General features: G+C 44.8%; 1 protein-coding gene across 2 annotated transcripts; it reads right to left on the bottom strand.

The window, feature by feature from the left end:
• Positions 1-10,862: 10,862 nt before the first annotated feature.
• Positions 10,863-17,191, bottom strand: LOC123079947 (beta-galactosidase 3). 2 transcript variants are annotated; one of them, XM_044502786.1, is made up of 19 exons: positions 16,870-17,191; positions 16,692-16,787; positions 16,506-16,618; positions 16,335-16,401; positions 16,155-16,247; positions 15,927-16,070; positions 15,322-15,410; positions 15,096-15,201; positions 14,771-14,858; positions 14,571-14,689; positions 14,165-14,329; positions 13,717-13,901; positions 13,442-13,545; positions 13,061-13,170; positions 12,739-12,846; positions 12,470-12,580; positions 12,153-12,364; positions 11,865-12,057; positions 10,863-11,313 (listed from the first exon to the last, which is right to left on the bottom strand). In XM_044502786.1, the coding sequence occupies exons 1-19, from the start codon at positions 17,044-17,046 to the stop codon at positions 11,251-11,253; spliced, it is 2,343 nt and encodes a 780-aa protein (XP_044358721.1). In that variant the 5' UTR covers positions 17,047-17,191; the 3' UTR covers positions 10,863-11,250. The 2 variants fall into 2 exon arrangements, with proteins under 2 accessions (XP_044358721.1, XP_044358720.1); XM_044502785.1 differs by having other exon boundaries at positions 10,863-11,368; positions 11,721-12,057; positions 16,870-17,188.

The raw sequence follows: 17,191 nt of genomic DNA, 5'->3' as shown, positions 1-17,191 counted from the left end.
GGGAGTTGCATAATCTCATAGTCAGAGGAACATGTATAAGTCATGAAGAAAGCAATAGCAATAAAACTAAACAATCATTAATGCTAAGCTAATGGATGGGTCTTCTCCATCACATCATTCTCTAATGATGTGATCTCGTTCATCAAATGACAACACATGTCCATGGCTAGGAAATTTAACCATCTTTGATTAACGAGCTAGTCAAGTAGAGGCATACTAGGGACACTCTGTTTGTCTATGTATTCACACATGTACTAAATTTCCGGTTAATACAATTCTAGCATGAATAATAAACATTTATCATGATATAAGGAAATATAAATAACAACTTTATTATTGCCTCTATGGCATATTTCCTTCATGATGAGGCATCCATCTTTTTCTGACGTCGAGTATATCGACCATAAGTCGATATCATGATAGATAATAAATCTCATTTCACCATATCGATCCATCTCATCAGGTAGAACATGACTTGGGAGTCTTTGTTGCAAAAATACAATCCTGACATAGTATGATGGCCTATTTAAATAACAAAGACTGTATTACAAAGACTCAAACAAATAAAATTATTACCAGGAGTTTCTTATTAATGTCGGTCTTGGTCAGAATGTGCATCAGTAGCCTCTATGGTGCAGAACATGGTGCATGTGTGTATTTGCCCTGCGTCACTGCTTGGCCTATCGCCCCTCGTCCCGGCCCGCTGCCCTTCCTAGGAGGTGGCAGATGGCCAGCCTCCAAAGCCGCTATCGCCTTGCTCCTTTGGACGGGCGACTGGCATTGCGGGTCGCCGAGTTGATCTTCCGGGCGGCCACCATGTTTGGATCCTCCTCATTCGGCTTCGGCAATGGTACAAACGGATCCATGCGGCGACTGATGGCGAAAAGGGCGGGAACGTGGGTGGACAGTGGTGGCACAAACAGTGCAGATGTGGCCAAATGTGCGGGCTCCGAGTGGGGTTTTCGATGTGCCAGGGTTGTTGGAGTCTACCTGGTGGAGGTCCAGACTCGCGCAAGCCTCCTCCGCTTTGCATCTGGTTTGCAGGGATTCGGACACCCGGACGCGTTCGCGAACGTTTGCGGCATAGCATTATATGGCACAAAAAATCCATACGCGCCGGTCAAGACGTTCGCGGGCGTTTTACGGACTGAACATTGTCCCTGAACAACAACAATGCATTCTCAATCATAAAAAAGTTGTCGCCAATTGTGGAACGAAGGTGTTAGGAGCCTATCAACCACCTCTTTCGATGTAGGCGTAGTGTCGGTTTTATAGGACTCTACTGTTATCGATATGTCGGTTTTCTTTCTCCTTTTGTCATACTCTTGGTATTTGGTTGCATGCATCTTAACTATGTGGAGGCCGGGTGTTGCTCACGATACCATGTATCTGCCTGATGCTATATTTTGAGTTAATGAATACACCGTTTATCAAAAAAAGGGACCTATCAACCAAGGTTTATTATTATTATTATCTGTCATATCTACTATAAGTTGGTCGTGTGGCATTTTCATCTCACTCCGTTTGCGTTTTGCTGATGAGGCTAATGTCCTTGACTCGCCTTGTTTTTTTAGAGGAAAGGCGTCAGCCCAACTTTATAAATAAAGTCACCAGGCAGCGTTCACCATAGGATAGACATAAGAGTAGCGACAACACAAAGAGTACTGAGAAACAAGAAGTACATGGAGCCCAGGCCAACATACGGCATGCAGGCCAGGAGATTAAGACAAAGCACGACAAAAGGGACCACCAAGTTCCTCTAGCCGCCAGACTGGTGCTGCGAAAGCGAAGTAGTTGTAGCCCGAATCTTGGAAGTCATCAAGTCAAAAGCCTCGTGGTCGGCCTCGTTAGTCAATAATCTCCACTGCTGCAAGAATAGGCATGTTTTAAATAAGCAATCAGTAGGTTTAGCAGGAAAAGTATATTCGATAGTGAACTTGTTCCTAGTAGACCACAATGTCCAGCAAATAGCCGCAAATCCCACCCAAAACATCTGTTTAGAGGCCCCAACCAAACAAAAAGCCAGGTTCCTAAGATCCGAGAAAGAGGAAGGGCTCCAAGTCACATGGAGCCAGGACCTGATACAGCACCAGACGAGCTTTGCCAGGGCACATTTGAAAAAGATGTGATTCATGTCCTCGAGATCCCCACACAACACACACCTGTCGGAGCCAGGTCCATTGCGTTTACGAATTTGATCAGCTGCAGGCAGCTTCCCTCTATAGGCTTGCCACAAAAAGATCATGACTTTACGGGGAATACGGGCCCGCCAAATCAGCTTAAACTTATTAGTAGGGGTACCAGAGATGAGCTTAGCATACAGAGACTTAACAGAAAAATGCTCGGAGGCAGAGTGGGGCCACACCACCGAGTCCTCCCCCTCCGAGAGCACAGGGATGCAAGCAACAAGACGCTGCCAGTCATCCAACTCTTCAGGAGAAAGAGAGCGCCGAAGGGCCAGGTCCCAGTTATTATCGGAGAGCTCATAGATAGAGATCTCTGGTCCGGATAGTAAGAAAAAAGAACTCGAAAGGAAACCGCTAGAGGTGAAGCACCGCACCACCAGTCAAGCCAAAAGCGAGTGGACTTGCCATTATGGACCACAAGTTTAACAAAAAAATTAAACACTAGGCGGATTTTGACAAGATCTTTCCAAAATTGAGATCCACCCACTGAGGAAGCAAACATGGGACTAGAATTAGTGTAATATTTGGCTTTAAGTATATTGAGCCACAGAGGGTTCTCCGAGGAATTCATGATCTTCCACCACCATTTGATGATAAGGCACTTGTTCATAGTTATGGTGTCAACAATGCCCAACCCCCCAAGGTTCTTGGGCCTGCAAATCTGTTTCCATTTAACCAACCTATATTTGTGTTTGTTATCCGCCGCATTCCAATAAAACACACCCCTGTGCTTATCAAACCCAGCGTGTGTACCACCAGAGAGAAGATAGAAGCCCATCAAGAACATGGGGAGGGATGAGAGGCAGGCATTAATAAGGGCAACCTTGGCAGCTTGTGTATTGTATCTGCCCCTCCAAGGAATAACTCGATTACCCACTTTCGTGACCACGGGAGCAAAATCTCTAGCAAGAAGCTTCTCGGGAGAAATAGGGAGGCCAAGATATTTGAAAGGGAAGAAGCCCATGGAGCAATTAAGAAGTTGAGAGACCCATCGGGCCTCGGCATCCTACACCCCAGTAGGATCGAAATTAGGTCTAGAGGGGGGTGATTAGACTACTTGACCATATAAAAATCTAACATTTTCCCAATTTTAGTTGTGGGCATATTTTAGCATTTAGCACAAGTCAAGCAATCAACTTACGCATGCAATTCTAAGAGTGTGGCAGCAAAAAGTAAAGCATTGCATATGAAGGTAAAGGGAAGGGTTTGGAGACTGCAAACGCAATGAAGACACGGAGATTTTTGGCGTGCTTCCAATAGGTGGTGCTATCGTACGTCCACATTGATGGAGACTTCAACCCACGAAGGGTAACGGCTGCGGGAGTCCACAGAGGGCTTCACCCACGAAGGGTCCACGAAGAAGCAACCTTGTCCATCCCACCATGGCCATCGCCTACGAAGGACTTGCCTCACTCGGGTAGATCTTCATGAAGTAGGCGATCTCCTTTCCCTTACAAACTTCTTGGTTCAACTCCACAATCTTTACGGAGGCTCCCAAGCGACACCTAACCAATCTAGGAGACACCACTCTCCAAAAGGTAATAGATGGTGTGTTGATGATGAACTCCTTGCTCTTGTGCTTCAAATGATTCTCTCCCCAACACTCAACTCTCTCACACAGATTTGGATATGGTGGAAAGATGATTTGAGTGGAAAGCAACTTGGGGAAGGCTAGAAATCAAGATTCTTGTGGTAGGACTGGTATATCTTGATCTCAACACATGAGTAGGTGGTTCTCTCTCAGAAAATGTATGCTGGAAGTGTAGGCATGTTGAAAGATTGTGGATGTCGCCTAGAGGGGGGGTGAATAGGCGCTTTAAAATAATTACGGTTGAGGCTTGAACAAATGTGGAATAAACCTAGCGGTTAATTTGTCAAGCACAAAACCTACAACAACTAGGCTCACCTATGTGCACCAACAACTTATGCTAAGCAAGAAAAACTACTTAGATGATAGCAAGATATATGACAAGAAACAATATGGCTATCACAAAGTAAAGTGCATAAGTAAAGGGCTCGGGTAAGAGATAACCGAGGCACGCGGAGACGACGATGTATCCCGAAGTTCACACCCTTGCGGATGCTAATCTCCATTTGGAGCGGTGTGGAGGCACAATGCTCCCCAAGAAGCCACTAGGGCCACCGTAATCTCCTCACGCCCTCGCACAATGCAAGATGCCGTGATTCCACTAAGGGACCCTTGAGGGCGGTCACCGAACCCGTACAATTGGCAACCCTTGGGGGCAGTCACCGAACCCGTACACTTTGGCAACCCTTGGGGGCGGTCACCGATACCCGTCAAATTGCTCGGGGCGATCTCCACAACCTAATTGGAGACCCCGATGCTTGCCCGGAGCTTTACACCACAATGATTGAGCTCCGAACACCACCAACCGTCTAGGGCGCCCAAGCACCCAAGAGGAACAAGCTCAAGGGTACCAAGCACCCAAGAGTAATAAGCTTCTCAACTTGTAACTTCCACGTATCACCGTGGAGAACTCAAACCGATGCACCAAATGCAATGGCAAGGGCACACGGAGTGCCCAAGTCCTTCTCTCTCAAATCCCACCGAAGCAACTAATGCTAGGGAGGAAAATGAGAGGAAGAACAAGAAGGAGAACACCAAGAACTCCAAGATCTAGATCCAAGGGGTTCCCCTCACATAGAGGAGAAAGTGATTGGTGGAAATGTGGATCTAGATCTCCTCTCTCTTTTCCCTTAAAAACTAGCAAGAATCCATGGAGGGATTGAGAGTTAGCAAGCTCGAAGAAGGTCAACAATGGGGGAAGAACACGAGCTCAAGAGATAAGGTTCAATGGGGAAGAAGACCCCCTTTTATATGTGGGGAAAAATCCAACCGTTATGCTCACAGCCCGCACAGAGCGGTACTACCGCTAGGGCGGTAGAACCCCTTCGAAAAACAACAGCGAGGAGGCAAAAGGCCAGTAGAACCACCGGAGCGGTACTACCGCTCGTCCTCACGGTACTACCGCTAGGGATAGCGGTACTACCGCAAATGGTAGCGGTACTACTGCTTGCGAGCGGTACTAAAAAAATACTTCCGTGCCTACCTCCGCTGAGCAAAACACGAGATTTTGGTCCGGAGCGGTACTACCGCTCAGGAGCCGCGGTAGTACAGCTCTGGAGCGGTAGTACCGCTCTGGAGCGGTAGTAAAAATTTACATCCGCTCTGGCTGCGGCAGTACCGCTGCAGCCTTTACCAAAACAGCCACAACTTCTGCAAACGGACTCCAAATTCAACGAAACCAAGTTTGTTGGAAAGCTAAAGACATGGGATAACACAATCTTGATAGAAATATCGATAAGAAGCAAATTAGAAAAGGCCCATAAGAAAATGGTGAGAACCCTTCCTCGGATAAGACCGGTAAAACCTCCAACACCGAAAACATCATAGAAGACGCATGCGAACTCCGTTTTCGATGAACTCAAGCTTGTCATCAAGATGACCATAAGCTCTAAGACTCACAAAGAGAACCAAACAAGAAACAAGAAACATGATGCAAGGATGCAATGGTTTGAGCTCTCTACTAACGATACAATCAAGCTACCAACTTGAGAGCCCCCCTTGATAGCACGACAAACGATCCTATAACCCGGTCTCCCAACTACCACCATGAGACCGGTAAAATAGAAAACCTATCAAGGGCAAACCTTTGCCTTGCACATGGTCCACTTGAGCTAGATGATGACGATCTTGACTCCCTCAAGTTGGACCACCTTTCTTGATTGCGTTGGCTCGATGAAGACTAGATGATTGCTCCCCCATAGTCCACTATGGGTGAGCCACTCTTCGGCATATCTTCACAAGTCCATTGACACCACAATGGACGGCAAGCTCCAAGCACTTGATCTCTTCGTCATGCTCCACTTGAACTTGCACACGGCAATCTTGATGACGATCACCACTAATTGTCATCCACTCCATGGGTTGAGTGATATCTTCCTCTTGACCCAAGCCCATGAACCCGTACCTAACCCCACATAGAACTCTCACATAGACCATGGGTTAGTACACAAAGCACAATGGACAATGCTTACCATACCATGGGATCACTTGATCCCTCTCGGTACATCTTCTACGCTTTGTGAGTTGATCAACTTGATTCACTCTTGACTTAGTCTTGATCAACCTTGAATCTTTCCAACTCTCTTCATTTGGATGATGTCTTGAAGGTAAACATGAATGATCACACAATCTTCTTCTTCAAGACATGCTTGCAATAAGCTCAACACTCACATGACCAATCTTTGGATAATTCCTTCATAGCACCTTGGTAAACTCATAAACTCCTTGAAACCAACACATGGACTTCAAGAAAAGCCTATGGAGAAATCCTTCAAATATAACTCAAGACAACCATTAGTCCATAGAGATTGTCATCAATTACCAAAACCAAACATGGGGGCACCGCATGTTCTTTCACATGTTCTGATGGCTCTCTCACTAATGGAGATGGGGGTGGAGGCGTATATATAGCCTCCACACAAAATCCAACCGTTACACACATTTGACCCAACTCGGTCAGACCAAATAGATGAACTCGGTGAGACCGATTTAGTTCAAAATGTGAACATTAGGAATCTCGGTGGGACCGACAGGAAGAACTCGTTGTGACCGATGTGCTAGGGCTTAGGGCAAACATCAACTCGGTGGCGCCGATTGCATCAACACGGTGAGACCGAATTTAGCAAAGAGCAAACAGAGAATATGTCAAGCAATCTCGATGGGACCGATTGCTCATTTTGGTGAGACTGAAATGTTACAAAGGGAAACAGAGAGATTGCATGGCCATCTTGGTGAGACCGAGATCCGTATCGGTGTGACCGAACTGTTAGGGTTTCTGGCAGTGGCTATGTCATATGAACTCGATGGCTCCGGGTAGAAAGAATCGGCGGGGCCGAGTTTGACTTTAGGTTTTGGACATATTTGGAATGAGAAATTGGTTGAGAGCTTTGGAGCAATATCACTAAGCATTTGAGCAAGCAAGCCATAAGCGACACCTCATCCCCTTTTAATAGTATTGGCTTTCCTATGGACTCAATGTGATCTTGGATCACTAAAATAGAAATGAAGAGTCTTGAGCTTTAGCCAATGCTTGTCCTTAGCATTTTGAGGGGTCCACAATCCTAGTCCATGCCATGCCATTCATTGAACTCTCTTAAATATTTAGCTTGAAAGAATATTAGTTCAATGAGCTATATGTTGTTATAAATTACCAAAACCACCCGGGGATTAGTTGCACTTTCAATCTCCTCCTTTTTGGGAATTGATGATAACATATAGATCAAAGCTTCGACAAATGATAATATGAATGAAATACATCGCCGCTTTGAGAAGTATGTGATAAGCAAGAGGTCCCCCTAAATTTGTGCATTATTTAAAATTTGCGTTTGAATGCAAATGCACAATCGATTAGGATCATGGGTCACTCTTTCATGTCACATACATCTTGGTGGAGCGCACAAAATGATAAGAATTAAGTAACATGCATTCATCACCAACCATACAAGTGATTGATCATACACAAATAATCATAGACATAATCATGCATGCACACATTAAGCATAGTATGATCAAACACGTGATCACATAAAGTATCTCACGAGCATAACACAAATGTAGCATCAAGTAGCAACAACCAGACAAATCAAACTAGCACGGCAAATAAAACCAACAAAGAAAGCAAAAGTCACTCTCTCTCTCTCTCGAAGCCTATGATCTATACGCTTTCTCCCCTTGGCAACAAGTTACCAAAAAGTTTGAAAACGTATAGTGCTATGCGGCACTCTAGGCACGATCTCTGGGAGCTCCTGAAGGGGTCTTCTGGCTTGTAGCTCCGGTGTGCGTAGACAGCGTTGAGAGGAGTCCATCTGCAAATGCTTCTGCTGAAGTCTGTGGAGCAGGTGGAGTAGATACTGGAGGAGCAACTGTGGCTGTGGTGGTAGGAGCAGAATGAGCTGGTCTCAAATCTGCAATTGAAGTCTGGAATCTGTCTATAGTGGGTCTGTCATCATTGTCCTCAGCATCATCCCTCAGCTTCTCAATTGTAGTCTGAATCTATGTGACCTTCACATCTAGGTCATACATCTTGCTCTCAATAATTCTCCCTAAGCTATCCTGATTCTTAGTCAAGTTGGCCAGACTCTTCTCTATCCTCAGGGTTGCTTCTAGAAGGTAAGTGAGCTGATGCTAGGGTTTCACTGAGAAATTGCTTTCGGTCTCACCGATCAGTACGTTTCGGTCAGACCGAGTTGTACTTAGTGCAATGGCCAAGGCCAATCGGTGGGACCGAAAACTTCATTTCGATCTGTTCGAGATGAGTTCGGCGGAAACCTAACCCTAAGATTTTGCATCAAATCTAATCTAGAGGAGTTTTCGTGTGGATGGGAAGCTTTCAATCGTGGCACGAATATAGGCATTAACTTTGTGCATTGAATCGGAGAATGGAAATTGCACAAAGGGGTCGATCCATACCCTAATTTGGTGATGGCTCGCTACGGCGGCAACGGCGGAAACGATTCCCGTTGACGGCGGCGGAGACCTGCGACGACGGCGCACACGTGTACACGGCGACGATCCGGAGACCAAGAGCGGCAGCAAGGGGGGGGGGGGGGGGGGCATTGATATAGGACGTTCATGATGCGTTGTACAATATGCCTTTATGATTTGTATTTGTCAGTTAGATGTAATATATAGTACTCCCTCCGTCCAGAAATATTTGTCGAAGAAATGGATAAAAATACGTAAATCTAGAACTAAAATACATTTAAATACATTTATTTCTTCAATAAGTATTTCTAGATGAAGGGGGTGGTACACAATAAAAAGGTTTTCCCGCTTACGGGCCATTGTTCCTGAACAACAACAGTGCATTCTCAATCATGAAAAAGGTGTCGCCATGTGCGGAGCAACAGCGTTGGGAGCCTATCAACCAAGGTATTTTTATTATTATCTGCCATATCTACCTTAAGTAGGTCGTGTGGCGTTTTCATCCCGCTTTGGCCTTTTGCGTTTTGCTGACAGAGCTTATGTTCTTGACCTGCCTTGTCCTACAGGAACCTGTAAAGGCCGTGCTTAGATTAGAATAGTGTCACTTGAGAAACTGAACTCCAGGTCAGGAGCTGGGAGGGACGGCATGATTGGATTCTCCCGCTACGTCACTTATCAACACTAATCAACAGGGTTAGAGCAGCTTGATGACAGTTTGGCGCGCGCTCACCTCACCTGGCCATCTCGCGTCCTTATCGCAGCTGCATGGTAACTCAACAGTGCGGCTGACACTTGAGTCGCTTTGCTTTCTTTCGTTTTCTGGGTTTGGATTTCATTTTCCCGCACGTCTTTGTTGGAAACCGGTGCGAGAGAGACGACCACTCATGGATGAATTCAACATCAGTACACGACATCCATCATCATATATAAAAATCTCCCTCTCACTGTAGTGTCGGCAGATGAGGATAGATATAATCATATAATCCAGCTGCCATTCTGCCTAGATCCTCCAAATTCTGCACTAGCTAGAAACCCTATACATTATTTTACAAGAACAAAAATGTATATATTCCTCACAAGAACTTTCTGCAAAAGAGAGAGCTTGATTGGTTCAGACGACAGCAGGAATGGTTGATTGAACTTTTGAACAAATAACAAAGACAAGAAGCTTAAATTTCTTAATGAAAAAAACCCTGATAGGCCGTTGGGACTGCTGGAGGCATTATTTTCTTGTTGCAATTGGGAGCCTTATCATCTTCTCTTGCGCCAGCTTCAGATGGGACATACTTCCTCTGTAAACTACTATATGAGCGTTTAGATCGCTACTTTAGTATTCTAAACGCTTTTATATTAGTTTACCGAGGGAGTATATAGCAATCATATACAGTACGGTATGGTAGTCCCCACATGTATATACGTATGCCGAATCGTCCAAAGCTTGCACTGTTAGGACGTATATATACACACAGCACGCTGGGTATTGATTACTGGCTTGTATTTTGTCTCCTGGTGATGTCTCCCAGACCAAAAGAGATGGCCGGACGATCCAAGTAGTAGGCTACAGTCGTACGTAGTATACGAGACACACTCGGTACCATCTTATTCCGTAATACTGGTCCACCATGCCTGTGATTAAGAAAAGAATGGCGGTTGTCAGTTGAACAGCCTGGCCAATCTTATAGCTACAACGAGTTGGTGGCCTCACTGTCAGAGATGATGATAATACTGGTGCACTTTTAAGGCTTGCTTGACAAGCCTCTAAATGCAGACAATCTTCTGCAACAACCCAGATGCCTCGGCAAAAATTCTGGTTATACTCCGCCAACCTGATGACTTTACTGAAGAAGAATCTGAACTTTACATGCTATATAAGATGTTTGTCTGTCAGTTTGGGGAAGAGTCTGAAAGCTTCCGTCAGATGCTTAGCGTTAAGATCACATGTGTACAGAATACGTGCCACATGCACGTACGTACGTACGATGTGGAATATTTGAAGCTCGGTCCAAGAGTTGGGACGAATGATTCTGTCTGTTAGCTCAGATGTCGCCCTGCATGTGAGCGTGATGTGATCTACATCTGCTGTCAATGAGTCAACCAAAGAGAGCAACAACCCAACGTACGGAAGAATGGGAATACGATAGGGGGGAAAATGTGTGAACTGAACCTGACAGAACTGGCCTTAATTAAGCAAGAGATTCCTCACAGTACATCAGCATTGATATAGGAGGTTCATGATGCGTTGTAAAATATGCTTCGTGGTAGTTTGCTTGCTCGTGGTTTGAACTCATGGCCACATTAGGTATAACGAGCCTGAGACGCAACGCATTTGCTCATATGGCCAGCATCCTGAATAGCACCATGGCATCGTCCATCACGAGAACTCGACGAAACAAAGGCTAACATCAAGATGCTCAAAAGAAATCTGAACCTAAATCAAGGTAGCCTTCCACTTCCAGGTTGTCATATTGCGTAAAAGCAAACCAGCACTGCAGCTTCCGAACTTGATTTTCGACGAGCAGATTTGTAGTGGTGGAACCCTCAGCTGAGTAGAACTCACGGATTAAGAACAGTCTGCTTCAATGGCAAGTGTTTTGGTGACGCCAGGGCATGGATCTTCTCCGAATCCCTCGTCTGACAGCGAAACTGTGCAGCTGTTGATGTTCAGACAGGCCTGCAGAGAATAAAAAGGACTGCTCAGGAAATATACAAACTTTTGTCTGGTCAATCAAATCTTAGATCTCTATGCAATGATGATCCAGAAACAGCCCTTAGACACGACTCGCATGGCACGCATGTTAGCCTGGAAATGGAATGTTAAAACCTGCTACATGTCTAATCTGTTCCCAGTTGCAGCATTACTGAAGCCTGGAAAGTCAGAGCTGACAGCCATGGAATTCCAAGACTAGATTCATGTGCACCGATCCAAATCCACGTGCATCAACACTCCTACGCCAGATTTGATGCCTATCGAGTCCCGGATAAGAATCGGGTGCGATTTTACGTCGAGAAACCGGAAATGTTACCTTCTCAACAACAGATAGAGAGTCTGGATGGTGGCAGCTTCCTTGTTGGTAGGATCTGCAAGTTCCACTGGGGTCTCCGAAGCTCGCAAACTTGATTGAAGAGATGTTTTTGCCCTTGGGGCAAGACAGCTGTACTTTTGCTGCTAATGGGTTTTCATCTGAGATGCTTTTATCCCAGGACTCCAAGTCTATGGAAGGATAATTCTCCGAGACAAAGGAGCAAACACTTGTCGCGACCCTTCTCGAGAATGTAATCTTCGTGGGATCCCCACCCTGCTCCTCAAAGACCACAAGGGTGTTCCCTGATGGGTGAAACCATGACCTTGGGACATGGTACCTTTGTTCAGAAGTGAAACAGAAATGTGAGACACAAGAGAACAATGGCATAACATAATTAGGATGGTGAGCTGTGCCAAATGTCGGTCACGGTACCATCTTTGAGTCGGCTTTCCACATCCAGCCCTGCACTTGTTTGGAGAAAATTTCCCTCTGTAGTCGCAGCTCGGAGTGCACCTGTCATCAGTAGGACTTGTCCTGGGCCAGTACCTCCCTATGGCATTTCCATTCAACCAAACCAGGCCTTTCCCCATGGACTGCATGTCTAGCCCAACTGGGTCATCTCCTTGTGGAACGTCAACATTCACCTAGGAAGTACATTGGATTGGTACACGTAATGATGTGAAGAAACCATCCTTTTCCAAAAAAAAAAAGTGAAGAAATCATCGAGAGTAAAGATCATAAGATGTTACCTTGTACCATGTCAAAGGCTGATGTTTTGGTGGCTCAGATTGTGGCCTCCACCTTTGGTTATTCCCTTGATCGGGCTTAAATAAACGGTAGTGTTCACCTTCCAACCCAATCTACCAACAAATACATAACAAACACACTCATCTCGATTATGCAAAATTCTGGACATAAAAATCAGGAGTCAAAACATATAAGTAGCTAAGAAATACAATCTGCTTCCAAATTGAGTTCTCAATAGAAGTTTCCATATGAAGAATATTGATGACAGTACCTTGTATGCCCAATTGTTTGAAGACAAGTCCATCGTTCCATTTTGCATTCCAGAGATGTTCACACTTGTAAGGCCAGCTCCCACCCATTCATAATAGGGTCCTGCACTCTTAGAAAGTGCATAAAGTTACAATAAGATAAGCAGTTTTAACTTTCATGTGACCTGCTACTAGTACATAGTAGAAGTTAACGAAGGGCCGTAGGCTGATCTTCTCAAAAGTGTGTAAACTGCATATATATGCACATAAAAATAGCATGGGCATGTAAAGAAAAGCATACATATAATGCAATGTTAAATCGTTTGTACAGGTAGAGAAGCTTACTTTCAATCCAACAGTCATGCTCAGTAGTGCAATTTCATTCTTCCCAGCCTTCAAGTTGATGGGCATTTGCACACTGAAACTTGATTCTGAGCCATTACCATATGCACTACCTGAGAAAGACATCTATGGAAGGTAAGTGTGATGACAGAGCAACTCAAACTGAAGAGAACTGTAGATTGTAAAGAACTAGTATCCAAGGGTCAGAGATGCTGCTGACGACGTATGATTCAACCACCCTCTGAAGAGTTGTTATAACAACCTCTCTACTTCTTAAGATATATTTTGACCATACAAAAAATGTTTATACCCCAAAGAGCAATATAGGCTGAATTAGAACTGCACAAACACTATCTCTCAGTGTAAAGTGAGTAAAGAACAGACCTATGAGCATATTATTCAGGAAAGCGTGAACAGCATGGCCTTTGGAGCCGATATTAAGAATGGGATGGTTCCCACTTGCAGGATAATTTCTGTCCACATCAAAACTGCAAATTTCATTCAAAGAATGGGTCACGTACAGAACTGGAAGTGCTTAGGATGGTACAGAACAAAATATACTAGAACATAAATAGCACTAAGACCTCCCCTCTTTAGTTGATACCAAAAAAGATTATCAACATACTAAGAATACATGATACAGCCTGTAGTAGACGAACCTTGTAGTGTGCCACAGGTAATCAGTAGAGTCTTTTGTTGTATTAATATGGTCCACAAATTCATTTCGTACGAAGTCATTTTTATCCCAAATGCCGATTCTCTCTGTGAAAATGCTCCACTGATCAGGTTTTGATGCTTGCAAAGTTTCCGGAACCATGTCCACCATCAAAGTTTGAGATCGAACCTGAAGATGATCAATCATCAAGAACCGAAGTAATAAGAGAGAGTCGTGAGCTAAATATCGTGTTTCTCAGTTAAGCATTGAATAATCTGATGTTGGCTATACACTTTTCTGAGGAACCATATTGTGAGCTAGTCGTGAGCTATACTTTTCTCCTTTTCATTTCTTCTGTTATTTTCTGTTTCATTTTCTCAGAAGAACGATGTTCATTTAAACAAGGCTGAATGTGTTTTATTCTGAAACCCATTAAAAGGAAAATCAAATACCTTTGCAGTGTTGAAAACCACATTCTTGCAGTCAGGTAGGATGCTAACTGACCAAGCAGGAAGATCATATTGTCTGTTCCTGAAAGTGACAACTTTGTCCTTTTCTGAATCAATGTTAGCCAGGAATGCAACACATCCTCCTGAGTGATCAGTGTAAACATCAGCCTGCAAGCAGAAGTTGATATTAGCACAGGTTGAGGTTGACTTAATGATGTAGTCAATACGTGGGCTATATATAAAGCAGCGTGTATCATGTAAACACAAGGTGCTATTTACAACAGAGATAGATTTTACTACTTAGTTTCAGACTAAAAAGAGAACAAGCATGTAGATGTAAGTGTATCACATAACTGGGTTGGTGCAGCGTTAGATCAATTATAACCCAACAGAAGGCAATAAAGCTTACCTCTTGTTGAGGTCCAAGAGAGAGTAACGTTGAGTTTCCAAAAAGCAGACTATGTTCACACAATTTTATAGATTTGTGAAGCTCCTTCAGATGTGCCCATTTTGGAAATCGCTTAAGGCCTGAAATCCAGATCAAGGAACAATGTTCAGATGGTTCTAGGCACAAGATTATTGATGGACCCAAGATCAATAGAGCCTAACCATATTCATCAATTGGTGCATCATAGTCATAGCTAGTTGTAATGAACGGCCCTCCAGCAGTACGATCAAAGTTCGTTCCACCATGGTACTTCAAAAGGACAATGAAGACTTGGTCAATTTTCAGTACAATGAAATCATCATCAGTTTCCAATCAATAAAAAAATCATCATCATCAGTTACCCTATCAAGTATCAACTGAATATGATTTCAGATATTTGACCGTAATATTGGAGTGTCTTTGCCAAGTTAGAATATGAGATGTGGTATCCCTTGTGAAGTTATAATACAAGAAAAGCTAGAATATGAACTATGCACAAAGCAATACCACATAGTAATTCTGAACGCTGCCACCTTTCCCAAAAAACCGTGCAACAGAAAATGCAACATCCTCAGGGGGTCTGTGGGGATTACTTTCACCAAAAGTCTGGAACCTAAACAAAAATGGAAATAAATAAGATGCAGGAGATGCTTTCCATAACGTGTTATGAAAAATAGCAGAAGTAACTGTAAATTATAATTGGTTACTAATGAAAGTGTGTCAAATGCATTACCATCCTGGCCAATTCTCTGTCCAAATTTTTGGCTGGGTTGGCAAATTTGGCTTGAATTGATCGCAGTAGAATGAATTACAGGTGTTTATCTGCAAATGTCAGTTGCGTCAGTGAATAGCTTTGCCCCAAAAGAACTCGTCAATTGCATCAATTACCAAGCTCATGCATGTATAGATATCAAGATGCTGCTAATCACATAACAATGAATTTTTTATGAAGATATAACCATGACTATTTGTGCAAGTGCACTCTTACAGTCCTGATTCCTAAGGGGCAAGAGCAGCACTAGCTCTATGTTATCAATAACGAAGCTACATCTACTGATTTTTATTTTTATTTTTATTTTTGCGGGAGAAGCTACATCTACTGATGATCTGCTGTTTAGTGTTTTACCTATTGTAATGGCCCTCAATTAGAACACAATTTCAGGAGCAAGCCATAATTCATAAAATACACCAATAACAAAAAGAATTGCAGTTGGGCTGGTCATTCAAAAAAAATTGATGGCATACGATGCAATTTGAGTGAAAATATGTATGATGAGGCAATCCATGTCTTAACTGTTGCATACTCCTACAACATAAGGCACTGAATGAGAAACTAACCACATGATCAGGAACATCGTACTGCTGGCACATGATCCAAGGGACGCCGGTGTTCTGCGCCAGAGCCATACTACCTGCCCACATTGCATATGCCTTGCCACCAGCTCCATACGCTTGTTGATAATATCCATACTCGTTTTCAATCTGGAAAGCACATATTTAGTTTCAGACAATCTGAACCTGTCAATTCTGACGAACATCGATCTCAAAGTTGACTGGAATCACAACCTGAGCTAGGATGATGTGCCCTCCCTGCGAAGCGAAAAACCGCTCTTTCTTCATCATGTCGACGATTTTCGTCGTGAAGCTCTTCATGTGAGACTGCATAATAGTGAGTGTCGCTTGGGTTATCACCCAAACCGGCAAAACTTACCACAAGACACTATATAATTCACAAGCCACCCTCACCTTGAATGGCTCGTTATTCGTCCGGAACACCGTTCCAGGTATGTAATGCAACCACGCAGGCACGCCCCTGAAACCCACACACATAGCTGAACAAGTTCCCACAGAAACGAGATGACAGCAAATATGTAGAGCTGCACCAAGACAGAGACAGTGAAAGGGAAGGAAGCGGACCCGAAGTTCCACTCGGCGGCGACGAAGGGGCCGATGCGCAGCATGAGGTAGAGCCCGGCGTCCTTGACGACCCTCGCGAACTGCACCAGGTCGAACCGGTCCTCGAAGTAGTACTGCAATCCCTGGTTTGTGAAGAACAGACTAAATGCATCACGAAAATTTGAAGCATCGCGGCGGCGGGCGGACCTTGCCGGGGGCGGTCTCGTGGCCGTTCCAGAAGACGTAGGTCTCGATGCAGTCGGCGCCGCCGTCCTTGGCCTCGGCCACCAGCTTGGGCCACATCTGCGAGCACGCGCAGCAGACGAGGTCACCACCACTGGCGCTGTCCTGCTAATGTATGTGCTGGGGAGGGGCAGGGGCGTACCGCGGGGACGCTGCGGGGGTAGTGGATGGAGGCGGAGATGAGCAGGCGGCGGCGGCCGGAGATGACGAGGGAGCGGTGGTCGTACGTCACACCGGACGCGGCGGCGGCGGCGACCACGAGCAACGGATGCAGCAGCAGGAGCCATGGGAGCAGCCGAGGACCGGCGACGGCGGCCATGGCTAGAGCCGAGGCGGGGGCGGAGGCGTGGCGACGTGTGTACGGCGCGCCGGTGGTGGCTTAAATAGAGTGCAGAGGCAGTGTCAGTCAGTGTGCGGGGTGGGAGTGAGACGCCCGCCGTGGATGGATGGATGATGGAGGACAG

Source organism: Triticum aestivum, chromosome 3D (genome assembly GCF_018294505.1).
Source record: "Triticum aestivum cultivar Chinese Spring chromosome 3D, IWGSC CS RefSeq v2.1, whole genome shotgun sequence".
NCBI lineage: Eukaryota > Viridiplantae > Streptophyta > Magnoliopsida > Poales > Poaceae > Triticum > Triticum aestivum.
The sequence above is the reverse complement of the archived record's forward strand: the minus strand, read 5'-3'. Positions and strand labels throughout refer to the sequence as shown.